This window comes from Notolabrus celidotus, chromosome 23 (assembly GCF_009762535.1).
Source record: "Notolabrus celidotus isolate fNotCel1 chromosome 23, fNotCel1.pri, whole genome shotgun sequence".
NCBI classification, from domain to species: domain Eukaryota; kingdom Metazoa; phylum Chordata; class Actinopteri; order Labriformes; family Labridae; genus Notolabrus; species Notolabrus celidotus.
This window is the reverse complement of record NC_048294.1, coordinates 17,677,031-17,691,387: the sequence shown is the minus strand read 5'-3', so window position 1 is coordinate 17,691,387 and position 14,357 is coordinate 17,677,031. Positions and strand designations below refer to the sequence as shown.

The window sequence follows — 14,357 nt, the reverse complement described above, 5'->3', positions numbered from 1 at the left end:
CTTGCTTACATGCTTTCTCTTTATAGATATGATTTTTTCTCTCAATCTATTCTTCCTCCTCCCATTTTTTACACCTCAATCTCTCATCTTCTACCCTTTGTTCCCACATCTCTTCTCCTGTCAATCTTTGTCTTACTCTGTACTATGTTTACGCTTGACAGTTTTTTCTCACCCTTGTCCATACCCTCCATCATTTTTTCCTCCCTCTCTGAGCAAATAAACATTCAGTAGCTCCTATGGATTACAGAACATCATGCAGATTTATTTGCAGAGCTGTGTATGCGTGACGTGATTTGTGACATAGGTTAATCCAACATAGTTTACTGCAGATAGAGGGGCATTAGCATGCGATGTGACTGATCTGAAGACAGATCCAAGCATGTACAATATATGAGGTGTTTATGACTTTGATTTATGTGCATAGTGTGTACGTACAGTACATGTGCATATATACAGTATATATGTGTGTGTCCATGGGGGGCTGTGTTACAACTTGTATCTTCATGGTTTCTATGCCAACCATACATCCCCCATGCCTCATAAGTGTTTCAGATTCTAACACCCTTCCTCCCTCCCATCTCCTCTCATCTCCTCTTCTTCTTTCCTGGATGCCATCACTCACTAGTTATGCTGTTGGCCTACATGCAGAGCTGGTAAAATGGAATCTCTCATCTATTTGTCCTGGATTTGATAGCTGATTGTCCCAACAGGTAGACAGAAAGGGATTAAAGATGGATGTTAGATTCTCCATCCTAGTATCATGGCTATTTCCACTATAGAGTAGATGTTCTCATGTATAAACTGGATTGTAGTTCAATTTAGGGCTTCATGCAATGATTATAACATCACCACTACAAGCGTAGATGTATGCCTCTTCCATTATGAGGTCAAGATATTTACATAACTGTATCATTATCGTGAGCAGTTTTATGATATCTATCCCTGAGAGTCTTTGCTGCTGCTGCTCTCCCTGCTTGGCATTCGTGCATGCCCATGAAATAGAGGGGAGGTGTGCTCTCTCCACCTCAGGCTTTGGCATTCCATGTAGGCACCTGGAAGGGCAGGGAGCTCCCAGAACAGAGTCATACCACCAAATGTAGTGTGTTGTATTTGGCGGTACAAATAATTAAGTCTTTTGACAAGAATGGTCCTGTCCTAAGTGATTACAATCCATCAGGCAATCAAACACGTCTACATATTGACAGAAATCAACTATTTATCTACCATTAACAAAACTTTCTTTCTAAAGGCAGAAACCTGAGCAGGACCTGATTCATTTGTGAACAGCTATCTGCAATGACCAGAAATTGGAAAGAAAACAACAGCATTGGCTATAGCCTATACTGTGATTCAATATAAAACAGTTTGTGTTTTATTTTGACATTTTAAACCATCCAAGTCCTAACAAGTGAGCACGTAGGTGTAAAGGTTCACCGTGTTATATCCATGCAGGTAAAATGTCACAAAACTAAATAAAAACCAATTGGGTCATTTCATTTTGTGTTTATTAGAGAAAATACAGTACATGCCTCGTACAACACAGACCACTAGCAGTCTGGACTATTGTATTCATTCAAAGTTATTCATGTGGTCTCAGTTCTACAATAATTGAAAAGCTAATACATTAACAACATTTGGAAAGCACATCTCACTGCCTCATTTCGACAGCTGTTGTACATCAATCAGAATTTTTAACCCAAGGGTATCCAAATGTAACATCTGTATCAGCTACGCCATGTAAACAAACACCAGCTGTGCTAACAGCTAGAGTGGATTAGTCCCTGAATCACCCTGGATGCAGCTTGATTTGAGGTTAGTTTGGAAAAAAAAAGGGGGAAAAATCAGTGTTATGCAGTATTATGGAGTCCAAAGAGGTGACAATGTGTTAGAGTACTGCTGGTGCCCTGCAAAGTAACCTCTTCCTAAGATACCCATTTGGAGGAGAACCTCATCAATGTTTTATTTAAAGAGTCAGAGGGTCACTCGTGCTCTGCCTGTACTGGATTTCCCATGTGAGAGGCAGAGAAAACCAATACATCGTCTCCTTTTTCCATTTTTCTCTCACTCAAGTTGCTGCTCTTGCTTTTTCTTCATCACAGCCCCGCTTCCATATCTTCCTCTGTCCCTCTCCTCAAACCTCAAATCATCTCTCACAACCATCCATCTCTGTCATCCCACTCACACCAGAGATACAACTTTATTACTCACCACAGCTGGAGACCACTTAGCAGCAGTGTGAATGTGGGAGAGACAGAGTTTGTATTTTGTGCTGTTTCTGATTATGTGCTTCATGATATCATTAAAAAGGGTAATATCTCCCCCCTTAAGAGCTTTTTATCTCTATGGCTCTCTCTGTTGGCCTCCCTCAAATTGTTTTGTTTTCTGCCTCCACTTCATGAAATGAGCTGAACAAAGGTTTTCTTTGAGCCTACCTGCTCCTGGAGAGGTGTGTGTGGGTGACTTAGAGAAAGGTTCAGACTTAACTCATATCATTTGTTTGCACATGGCTCTGCTATACATTTTGCCTTACTGCAGTTTCTACTATTCCAGCAAAGTCCACTGTAAGCACTTTTCACACTGATTAATGTTTTTTAAAGTCATTCCCGATAGAGTGACAGTAGAAAGTGTATAGTTGGAGCATTGGGTGAACATTAAAACCTTTGGGGTTTTCATGTGGAGCAGTTTCTTGGGTTACCAGTTTTATGCAACTCTGTGTACTGACAAGGTCATATTCATAAATGTCATAATTGTTATGGGGTATACATTGATTTCCCTAAAATTATAATAACATAGTTGCATCATCATTGTCAAATTATTTTGAAATCCCTTCCATCACTCACCCCTGAATCCCACTCTCTTCACTCTCCCTGCTTTCCCCGTCTGCCCCTGCTTTTGATTCGCTCTCAACAACCTGCATGTCATTGAGAGAGGTGGTGAAAAGAGAGTGATATTTATCCATTGTGCAGAATTTAATTATTTCCATTGATAATAATAGCAGTGACAAGTCAGCAAACCCATGAGAGGTGAGCTCTTTCTCTTAATAAGTTTGTGTATTAAGTGACAGAAATTAATACAAAAACATTTTGTGGACTTGTGAAGCTTTCATTTGTGAAAGCTGAGAACCCGTGTTACAAGAGACTCTGCTGTGCGTTAGCAGATATCGTCTGTAAAAGGCACAGGTGTTGAGGCTTCTTTATGCTTCTGTTCTTTTTCAAAGTGTATAGAGAAAAGACATATTTGTTGCATTTATGACGATGAAAGTAGCTATACAGGGATGGAGACAGATTTTTTTGAATGGGGTGGCCAAACGGGGCCACTCAGTATGTTTATATGAAGGTAAAAGAAAAGGACTTTTAAAGAACATATAAACATGTTAGTCCGACTGAAAGTGCACTTAGTTGAATTTCTCAAAATTGGACTTTAGTGAATTTAGGGATCCTCCTTTTACATCTGTATCAGCCCTGAACCAGCGCAGGTGTTCTGCACATGCTTTACAGTTTCCTGGAAGTCGAAAAGCATTAAAATGTAGAAGGAAGCTGGGTAGAAAACAAAACCTCAACAGAAAAAGAAGGGAAGTAAACAAGGCATAGCTATGGTATCATACGTATGAAAGCTAGAGCTGTAAAGTTTCCATGTTTTAAGGTTCAGCATACAACCAGTTAGCTTCTTGCTAACATGTTTGTCAACTGTTTTGGTATGTGATGTAATGGTTTAGCTAGAAGAGGGTACAATAGTTAAGCCGACGTCCTTTTGTCAATAAATCAATTCTCATCCGGTGCTTGCATACAGGGTCAAGGACGGTAGTCTAATTCAATTGCCTAATAGCTGTAACTGTAGCTCAACTTAACGGTGCATGTATAGTACTGACTAACTGACTGACTTTTTCAGGCGTGGCATGATGTATGTCAGTATGTTACGGCAAACACGAATGAATCTTCTTAGGTTAGATCTGTATTGACTCTAAAAGATGTATGTCCACTGCAATGCAAAGAAAGCTACAAACGGCCAAAGTCCCACCTCTGTAATGGTAACTAGCCAATCATAGTTTAGGATTTTAGGGTGGTCAGTCAGATTTTGAGGATGTCCTCCTGTAGCTATAGAGTTGAAGCAGTGTGTTGGACGTGTAATTATGTGACACCGCAGCAAGTAGCTAAGTCAAAGAAGTTAGCATCTACCCTGTAGCTTTATACAAATTGGTAAATTGGAAGGAAAGCAATTTACAGTACTTTGTATTTTCCAAGCAAAAGGGGTGATCAACTGCCATGTATTAGGGACATTAAAGGACCATTTTTGACATTGGATGGAGGGATAGCAGCTAAAGAACTACACTATTTGTCTGAGAAGTTTGGCAGGAACACAAATAGAGCCACAAGAAGAGCATGTGTCTTGCTCCTTGTTCAAAGAAGACACAAACACAACTCCTTGTAAATGCTCATTGCTGATTTCTCATAGCCTACCAGTGTATCGAAAGGAACCTGCTTAACAACATGACAGCCATAACAACCAGGTGACTACATGTCTGTCTACTACAACCCCCTTTGTTTGCTGGAAGTCTTTTTCTCCCTCCTCATCTCCTTTCCATGTTTTCAAGCTGTAAAGGAAGTTCGCTTTAGTAACTGGAGGGCCTTTCCACCTGCAATAAAGTTCAACTTTTAAACTGTCAACCATAAAATTTGGTGATCTCAGTTTTGGTAATTGTGTGTGGGAGAGGGAGAAAGCTCGACTGATTTAGAGGTTCTGGGAAAAGCAGTAACGGTAAACCTGAAGTATGTATATAAATCTGCCTCACTCAAGAAAATGAGTTGTTTGGAACTGCAGTTTTATTCTCTCTGAAACTCAGGCACGCACACACACATTTTCAATGCACAGAAATAATGGAAGGTGGTCTTTCAGTGCCTGACAACACACACACACAAACACTCAGCTCCCAGTGGCTGTAAATCAAAAGTAAAACTGCTGTCAGAAGAAAATGGAAAGTGATGGAGACAAAGATATAAAGAGAGCCAGTGTCCATTAAGTAATGCATGGAGGTCTCAGCTAATCAAATCAAACTGTCGCTCAATCATTCAATTCTATGAGAACTTTGGAGCCAAATGCAAAAACACACAACCATACAAGCAAACAACCACTGCAGCAATATAAAAACTTATCAATTAAACTGATTTACAGCCCACTTATTTCTTTAAGGGGCTTTTCAATCAACAATACCTTTTGTTGACCTTTTTCCCTCTGCTGCTCCCTTTTTCACTGCTTTTTCACTCTCTATTTCTGGCAGACTTCTGTGTTCAATGAACTGGGTATGTGTGGGTCCTTGTGTTTTGTGTCAGCCTGTTGACAGTTCAGGACTTTGATGCTAGGCTACTGTCTGACAGATGAACTTTCTGGGGAGCAGGTGTCAAAAAGTAACAAGGTAGAAATATAAGGGTGAGATGGAGAGAGAGGGATTGAAAAATCAACACATGTATTGCAGTGTATTGCAGTAAGGGCAGTATTTGAAGGGAGAACATCAATTGGGCTAACAAGTGCGCAGTCGACAAATTTTCTCTGACGACCTCCTTCTATAATTGAGGAGCTCCACATTTCACACTTGGTTATTATGATGAATGGGAAAGAAACCTTTGGGCCAACACATGTAAGAAAACGGCATGAAATTTGTATGAATTGTATTGTTTGGGGCATTTTTATCAATCGGGATCTTATGATTGCTAAGGGCAGTGGTTCTAACACGAACAATTCCAATTACAACAACAGAACTGAGCTGCAAATGAAAAACATGCTGCAGACATGGAACGCATGCATTAACAACAAATGTGTTATAAATTCAGAAACCAGGCATGAACACAATGCAACGTTTTATCACCTGTTTCTTAAAGGTTTAAACTGATTGATGATTATTTATCATTTGTATGTCTGATAAAAGTTTAACATCTTTAGCACCTAATGCATTTTTTATTTTTATCATTTTCACCGCAATTTTTTTGGATGGTACATTTATTTTTAACCCTGCACATCCGCCCAGTACTTTAGATTTAACAGCCTGTACTTGGAACCATTTTGCAAAGTGTGAAAGATCTGATATACATACAAATGAATGTAGAGTTTACAAAGCAAAAAAAAAGATATGTAGTTCAAGATAACTGGATGAAAATGCCAATGGGTAGATAGAGTAAGATGTGGGTAAGATTTATATCAGATGTGTTTCTGATATACGTACAAACGGATGTTGCAGCTAACTTCACATGTTATATAAAAAGAGGTATTTGAGTAATGCTAGTGATATCTAAAGTTCTGTTCAGTACATTAAGGATAAAACATATGACAAACAGCAGCATACACATTTTAATATGTGAGTTAACATACAGTATGTGGCTTACTGGACAAAATAGGTTTACTGTATCAAAACAAGGATACCCAAAGTTCCTCCACTATTTGGTTGTTTGGTTCAGAATTCTGAGGCATCAATCGTGGATTGATGTGTATTGTTCTGTTTCTAGGTTTCTCTGTGTGTTCTCTCTGTTTTTTGTTTTGTTTTTACTTATTGTCGTGCCACCTGTGTTGCCTTCTTGCCCAGGTCGTTGTTGTAAATGAGAATTGGTTCTCAATTGACTTACCTGGTAAAATAAAGGTAAAATAAAAAAATAAAAGAGAAGTATATAATGTGGGGAGCTGTGCCTCAGTGGAAGAGTCGGTCGTCTCTCAATCGGAAGGTTGAGGGTTCAGTCCCGGTCCTGCTGAAGTGTCCTTGGGCAAGACACTTAACCCCTAATTGCCCCCGGTGGCTGTGCTATTCATAGTGAATGGGATTAGTTAATACTCTATACATAGCAGAGTGGTCAGAAGCAGAGGAAGTGCTATATAAACACATTTTACATTGATAATATACAAATTTAGCAAAAAATATTGTAGTATACACTAGTTAACTGAGTATACAGTTTTACCATCTGTCAAATTTGTATCTGTGTTGATGCCTTGAAGACAACAACAAGGTCGACACACACTGGCTGTTTTACACACTGACTTTTTCTATCTCTACACCAAGGACTACAGTGAATTATTATAGTCTAATAACTACATGGGCATCAATGTCATTTTTGCTTGGTATGAAAAATGTATTTCTTATTTCAAATTAACTCAAATGACCCATATTACTTTGCATACAAAGCAAGGGCTCCAGAAACATTCTCATCACATCAAAAGAAGCAAACTAGCCCCTTGGCAAACATTGATAGTCCCCAGGTCCAATTGTTTCTTTGAAGTCTCAGACATTTGAGCAACACACTGCTGCTAACAAGGCAGGGAGGGTGTTAAAAACAACATTGTTAATATTGGTTTTCTCATGTGTAAGAAATGAGCAATACAAAATTGATGCTTGGAAAAAATAGATCCTCTCCTGACCATGAGAAAAATAAGATGTAAATGAAGTGAATACATGGATGAATTCAACTAAAATGAATCAGGCACACTATCACTATTGTCTGACAATTTAGCCTCGGGGAGCAACAGCTAATTTTTCTAGGCTTTTGGTGTAGCAAGCATTTATTCAAATAATATTCTGGGCATGTCATGTTTGCTCATCAATTGAGACACGAGAATTAAGTTGTAGCAGAACGAGGACGTCCACGGCAAATTGCGAACTGCAAATTTCTGTTTATCGAAATTAATGAAAGCCTTGATAGTGGTCAGCTAAAAGCCAGTTGGAGCCAGGATTGCATTAAGGCCCACATCTTTAGTATTCCCATGCAGGATCTGTTTATAGAAATCAATGTGTTGATAGTCTGAGAAGGCAATGATAGAGGAGGACGACATGATAAGAGGGTAAAAATAGAAGGCATTGGGCTGAGATATAGATGGAGAGAGGAGAGCACAGATGGGAGTGCTGCTACAACCAGCACCAACTATGAATAATGAAAGCACTACAGTCAGCGTGTATGTGTGTGTGTCTCGTCTGCATGTGTAAATTGGCTAAATGAATGCACACATATGTGTCTGAATCCCCAAAGTGTTAACCCTGAACATGCTATATCTTTTCATGTTTGTGTACAGTAAACAGAATTGTTTGTGCATATGAAGGTTGCTGAATATCTGTTCATACAAACCACAGTATGTGTAAAGCGTGTGATGCATGACATGTATATGATATGTGCATGTCCACTATGTTCTGTTTGTGTGTATCCCAGTGGGTTATTTGATTTGTCTGTGTTTGTACTCACAAGGTTAGACGTGATCCCTAAATGTGTATGCCTGCGTGTGTACTTTTGTCTCCCTGAGTGAACTCAGTGTGTGTTGGGTTGTAACCCATCACGCCTCAGTGGAGTCCATGCATTACTCATACTCCGCTCTCAACCTATTTCTGCCTCTTACCTTCTTCTTCTACTTTCCTGATCCTCCTTGCTTTTCTCTAAGAATTAAATAGCTTAACCCAGTTATGGTGCATGTAGTTTACAATAATTACGGTGACAGATTAACAAGCTAATGTAAAGAAGTGTTGGATGGGGACAGATGGAGACAAAGGCCTCTTATTTTAGTCAGTAAACCATGATTTTACTGTCTGAACGGACTCTAGACTGCCTTTTGCACAATTTTTTCAGCAGTAGCTAGCTGGCTAATTTAGAAAACGTTAGCTCAAAATGTTGATGAAAGATACTGTCTTTAAATGACTTTGCATTGTTTCCAACATATTAATATAATTACCAGGGTGGCATTAGAGGGTCTTTAACATACATTTAATGTGTGCGCACATTTTAGTGGGCTGAAAAACAAACAGGTGCTACTAAAGCTACATATGCAGGGTAGGGTTGCCACCTTGGATTTGTGGAAAAAAGGGACACTTGACCAATTGTTTGGGGCAGAGGGCTCGGCCACTATTACCAGTTCAGACTGACCAAATGAACATAAAATTAAGACATAGGACACCGGTAAGCTCTGCCACTGCAATCTCTTCTTCTGGTAAACCTTTTTTGGTCACAAAAGTTGCAATGGCAGCGTGTTTTTGTTTGTTTGATACCACAGCTTGATACTTTTTTGTTTTTGCGTGGATTTCCAATGTGTTTGTCCCTTCATATTTTACCAAGAATTTCGCCAGACGTAAAACGCATGTGGCAGAAGAATTGTCTCCCTGGGTCGGCCGTACCCGTTCAAACTCTGACAGTGTCGCCCAGTCAGGATTGTCACTAGTATATAATTTTTTCCGTGCTAGTGACTTGCATGTATTTGCTCCAGCTCCTTCCTCGTCAGTCGTCTCTCCTCCCATTTCAAATGGAGACGCTAAAAGTTGGTGAAAAGAAGACCTCAGCGCGGAGTACATCGGTCAATTCAGCTTGCTGTCTCTCTTCGGTCAAGTTTCCAAGTTTCTTTGAGCGCGTGACATACGCATAGACGGGACAATTTTAAATAGCCGCAGAAGCACAAGGGACCTTTCTAGACTACAGAACGAAGGAAATCAAATGATGTTTTTGCATTTTACCCAAAAAAAATTGTGTCCCGGGAGAGATTTTATTTTCCCAGGATAGCTGGTTAAAAAAGAGAACAATTCTGGGAAAAACGGGACGACTGGCAACTCTAACACAGAGAACAGGATCTACACACTTCAAATACATCATAGAAATGATGGTTGTGAGCATGTTATTTTGTTGTTTGTTTGTTCATTTTATAATACCTGTAATGCCTTTTACCTTCACAACAGTTAACTGACTTTCTATAGTCTTGGAAGCTACACTTAAATGCTATTTTGTAATGTTAGCTAGCTGGCTATTCATGCTTGTGGATGAAGCTTACAATTAAGCAGACAAACTGCATAACCATTTTTTTTTACTTTTCTGTATGTAGTTTTAGAGAATAAAAATAAGACATCACCTTCAAACATTTTTAAATACAGAGTTTTACATAAGAGCATCTTTCATCAAAGATGTAACGAAATACAAGGTTAGACAGTTCTGCTAAGCATACACTTGCCAAGCTGTAATTAGTTTCTGTAACATCTCTGCACAGCTTCGGGAACAATAATAGAGTTTATTCAACTTATGACACTCATACAGCCAGTTGAAAAGAAATAATAAAATAAAGCAGTTCTGTGAAACAAAATATAGCCTAATAGGCCTGGATATTAGATATATTCCTCTCTACCCTCCTCTGTTCTGCTTGTCTTCCACTAAATGGAAGTTTGAATGTTTTTCCCACACTGTTTGCTTCACATCTGAATGAACAACAATTTCATTTATTTTCATATTTTGTTCAGAGTTGGCTGCTCAACCTAATGTGATTCTGGATGTAGCAAATCCAGCCAGTTTTGTCCACTGTGACTGTGACAGCTCACTCACATGAAAACAATGCATTTCCACTTCTACGCACTTTCATCACTCTCCCTTTTTCCCTCTCCTTCCTGTTTTTCTCTCTCAAACCAAAGCCTATTTACGATGTCTGAGTCAACATGGCTGACAGCGAAGCATATGATAACACAACCAGGTGGAAATGCACACTATCTCTGCTTCCCTGTCTAACAGATACTGGTTTGTTGAGATAAACGTCATAAATACTGTGTGAAACAGTCTGAACCATCAGTATACACTTTTTTTTATGTTCTCGTTAAGGTGGGATTCCGATACACATCCCTCAAATCTCTTTACGCTGCATTTCAGTCCTATCCCTCAGGTGCTCCTTATTAAAAGTGTCTCAAACTGTGGCTGTGCTGTGAATTGCATCACTGTCAACTGGAGACAAATTTATTAAAGCCTAGGGGGAAGTAAGCAGCCCCATATTGTGTCCAACTTAATACATCAACTTGGGCTTCAACCTTAATCTCTGCAGAGGCTCCTCATCACCTCCTTTAAGAATAGAAGCATGCGTTCGATCATGTTCATTTTTGTGTCTTGTAATAGACCACATTTGTTAAGACAGTGTTGATAGTAATTAGGATCACACAGAAGTCCTCACACATACAGCTGCGCTTTGTATCGGAGCAGCAAAACTGACCTCCTGTCTGGTTACAGCCTGACAGGGTGAGACCTCCTGACTTTTAATAGACTGATCCAAACTCATGCTGCTGATCACAAGGAAGAGGATAAACTGAAAAGGTAAATTATAAAGAACGCTCTCACTAACTCTTGTCTTTTTCTTTTTGTCTAACAGGAAGATCATCGAGGTGAAGATTATTGATGATGAAGAGTATGAGAAGAACAAGGCCTTCACCATCGAGCTAGGGGAGCCTGTTCTGTTGGAGATAGGGCAGAAACATGGTGAGTGTGTCTGCGTGCGTGTGTGTGTGACTGTTATAGAGAGAAGAGGAAACGGAGACATGGTAGACATGTCAGAATCTTTATTTAACCACCACAATAGTCCCCTGACTCTTTCACAGCTAACTTTTACAAACAAGGTGAGAGCAGCAAAGATTGTCTGAGACCTCAAATATAGAGTTAGATTAACAGAGGGAAGATTCCACCTTGAACACAGGCCATGGCTTTAAAATAATTCAAAACTCTGGTCTTGAAACACCGGCTTCTTTTCCACATTATGTAACAGCATATAGGTGTCAGGAAAACACTTTTGTGCAACTTACAATATATTTAGGTTTGCCACAATCTCAGAACTCATTGTCTACTGTTTGACAAAGATTGATGCCTCCAGGAAACATAGCCAACTCTGTTGACAAGTCTAAAATAATATGCATGTTGTGTCAAACTGAATTAAAGTATCACCAAAGTATTTTGAGTTTGAGCTTGCACCTACAGGCTAAGCACACAGGGGCAGCTAAATAGATTGATGTCAGCGGGCAACTGCATCACAAAGGCCAACAGCACTACATTGTAATGAGGGAATCGGTGCTGACATGTGCATGAAACTACATCTCAGAAGTTTACTACAGCACTTGTTAAACATGTGGCAACTGACTGCAGTCCAGAAAAGTTTGTAGAAGACTCATATTCAAGGAATGTCCGCATGTTGGCATGCTGTGACGTACAGTTGAGGGGAAAATTGGCTTAATGTATACAAAACCTATATGAAGCAGAGAGAGCACCCAAACTTGAACTCCTGGAAAGCGTTTGCATAACCAGGGATCAATGGATGCCAGTGAGTAATCAAAATTGTCTCAGAAGAACTGCTCCATGTATTGACACTGATTGGACATTTAGGTAGATGCACTCCAGCATAGATTGAAACAGTGTTATAAACACAGTATATCACAGAACAAGCACTTTAAAGCTGTCTGACCTCGAAGTCATGGTTTCAGAGCACACTGTTGTAGTGATGCAGCATTTACTTAATAAGAAATCCAAAAGTCCAAATCGTAAGGACATTTCATTACATTTGTTTAATTGCAAATCAAGACACTAGTATTGCTTAAAATTGTTAATATGACTTAACACTGTTTTGAAATGCAAAATAATGGAATTTTAAAAATGGGATAAAGTTAATGAAATACTGTGATCAACTTTTGAAGTTCTGCGATTAATCTTGATTTTAAAAAACACAGTTTGACAGCCCCATTGAGATCACACCATATGTTCAGATTTGAAGCAAAGTAAAATAGGTCTGCAGAATAAATGCAGATATTTGTTGGTAAACAGTTTTTTTTTATCTGTGGCGAGTCTCAGTTTTACTGTAATAAGTTAAAGTACAGAGGCTTGATTCTTGAACATTTTCTTGTGTTTTACTTGCAATTAAATGGTGTTAAGTTTGCCAAAATTACATCATAATGCAGATCTGTAAAAGTAAGAAACAAGCTTTTTCAGGGAACCAGAGCCCAACTCATAATAAAGTGGTAGCATCTGTTGGTAATAGAGTTTAGGTTTTCCATGAAATGTCTACAAATTGGCTAGAAGCATCTGTATTTGTTTGTTGAACTTTGACACGTTGAAAAGAATCCTGTGAACTAAAATCCACGATACAAGCAGAGAAAAACTTTTCTTTCCTCAATTCCTCCCTTATTACCCATTATGATCAGGTTCCCTTCTTTGTGAAAGCTCTGCACTTTTATTCTGTGCTTTATGAATTCACACGGTTACCAGAGCACTCCGAATCCATAAAAGTAAAACATCTAAGCCCTTCAACTTTTTATGAGTGTAGGAAGCTTGGGTTGAAATTTCAAAGGGCTCATTACAGCAAGAAGAAAGCTAATCTCTGTAAGGTAACTCAAGGCAGAAGAAACAGCAATCAATGAGGAGCTCCTGCTGCTTGTTCTGCTTTGACCTTTCCACCCTAATGAATTTCCATAACATAGAAAGTTTATATGTTAAAAGAAAAGACAATGTGGAGTGACTTTCAGTGTGACATTTCACTTAAGAGAGACTCTTTTTTTTGCCTCATTTAAATTCATTTGACACCTTTACTTTCTTAACTTTATTTCTGTTTAATGCTCTCCTGATTGCAGAACTGTGTGCTTGCATTTTGTGTCATTACTGCTTTGTGCTCATGCACATAGGACTCAAAGAGGATTGCATTGTGTGCAAATAGAGGAATATACCCTTTGACTGCACCTCATATTATGTCAGATATCTCTTCATCCCACACATGTTTCATATAGCATAATGAGGTGGTTTGCAAAGAGATGTGAGTCCTGCAGATAATTGTAAAAGCAACTTTCAAACTTCAGAGTGTAATTCACTGGGAAGGATGGGAAATTGGAGACTGCAAATGCAACACTGGAGTGACATGTCAGGAAAACAGATTTGGTTGATGACTTTTCGGATGTCGTTAAAAAAAACATTCTACAAGCATTTTAAAAAATGGTTTTATAATCTGGGCCTTCTGATTTATGTACACTGAATACTTTTTGGAACCCTCTCACTCTTTCAGCCCAGGTATGCACAAGGCAAACATGGAGATGTCACACCCTACATGCACTTGCATCATGCACTTGAAATCATGCGCTCCTTACACACTTACAGGGTCTTGCTTCAGTGTTATACCTGAGTGGATCATTGCACACCTCCTATGTTGAGATGTTGACAGAATCCCCCAGTGGAGTAATGGTCCACACTCCACATGTCAGTCATGAAGAGCCAGCAGCCCAGGGCATGTTTCATTACACAGAAGCCAGAATCGGATTCATAACACCGTCACACAGCAAGTGGATGATATTTATACGCATACATACGCTCAGCGACACATACAGTGCATTCCATACAGGGCAGTGCATTTCAATTACAGCCGCTCTTCACTGATACCAGCTGACTCAATTAATGGCTGTCAGTGTGTATGAAGAGGGGGTGTGGAGACATAGAGAATAAATGGAGGGATGCAGGGTGGAACATATGGTAATGGAAAGATAGAAAGGTTGTTTCATAGCAGACATTTGAAATCCCTGAGGGGATTCATATTTGTAATAACATGGAATGCTTGATAGCTTGGATTTCCCCTGTGGA

At 39.2% G+C, this 14,357-nt stretch overlaps 1 protein-coding gene across 1 annotated transcript in view; it reads left to right on the top strand.

Moving 5' to 3' along the window:
• Positions 1-14,357, top strand: part of slc8a4b (solute carrier family 8 member 4b) — a 65,855-nt gene that overhangs the window by 38,883 nt on the left and 12,615 nt on the right. Inside the window, exon 11 of the mRNA XM_034676089.1 lies at positions 11,125-11,231. Coding sequence (XP_034531980.1) covers positions 11,125-11,231 — 107 coding nt within the window. The remainder of the gene's footprint in view (positions 1-11,124; positions 11,232-14,357) is intronic.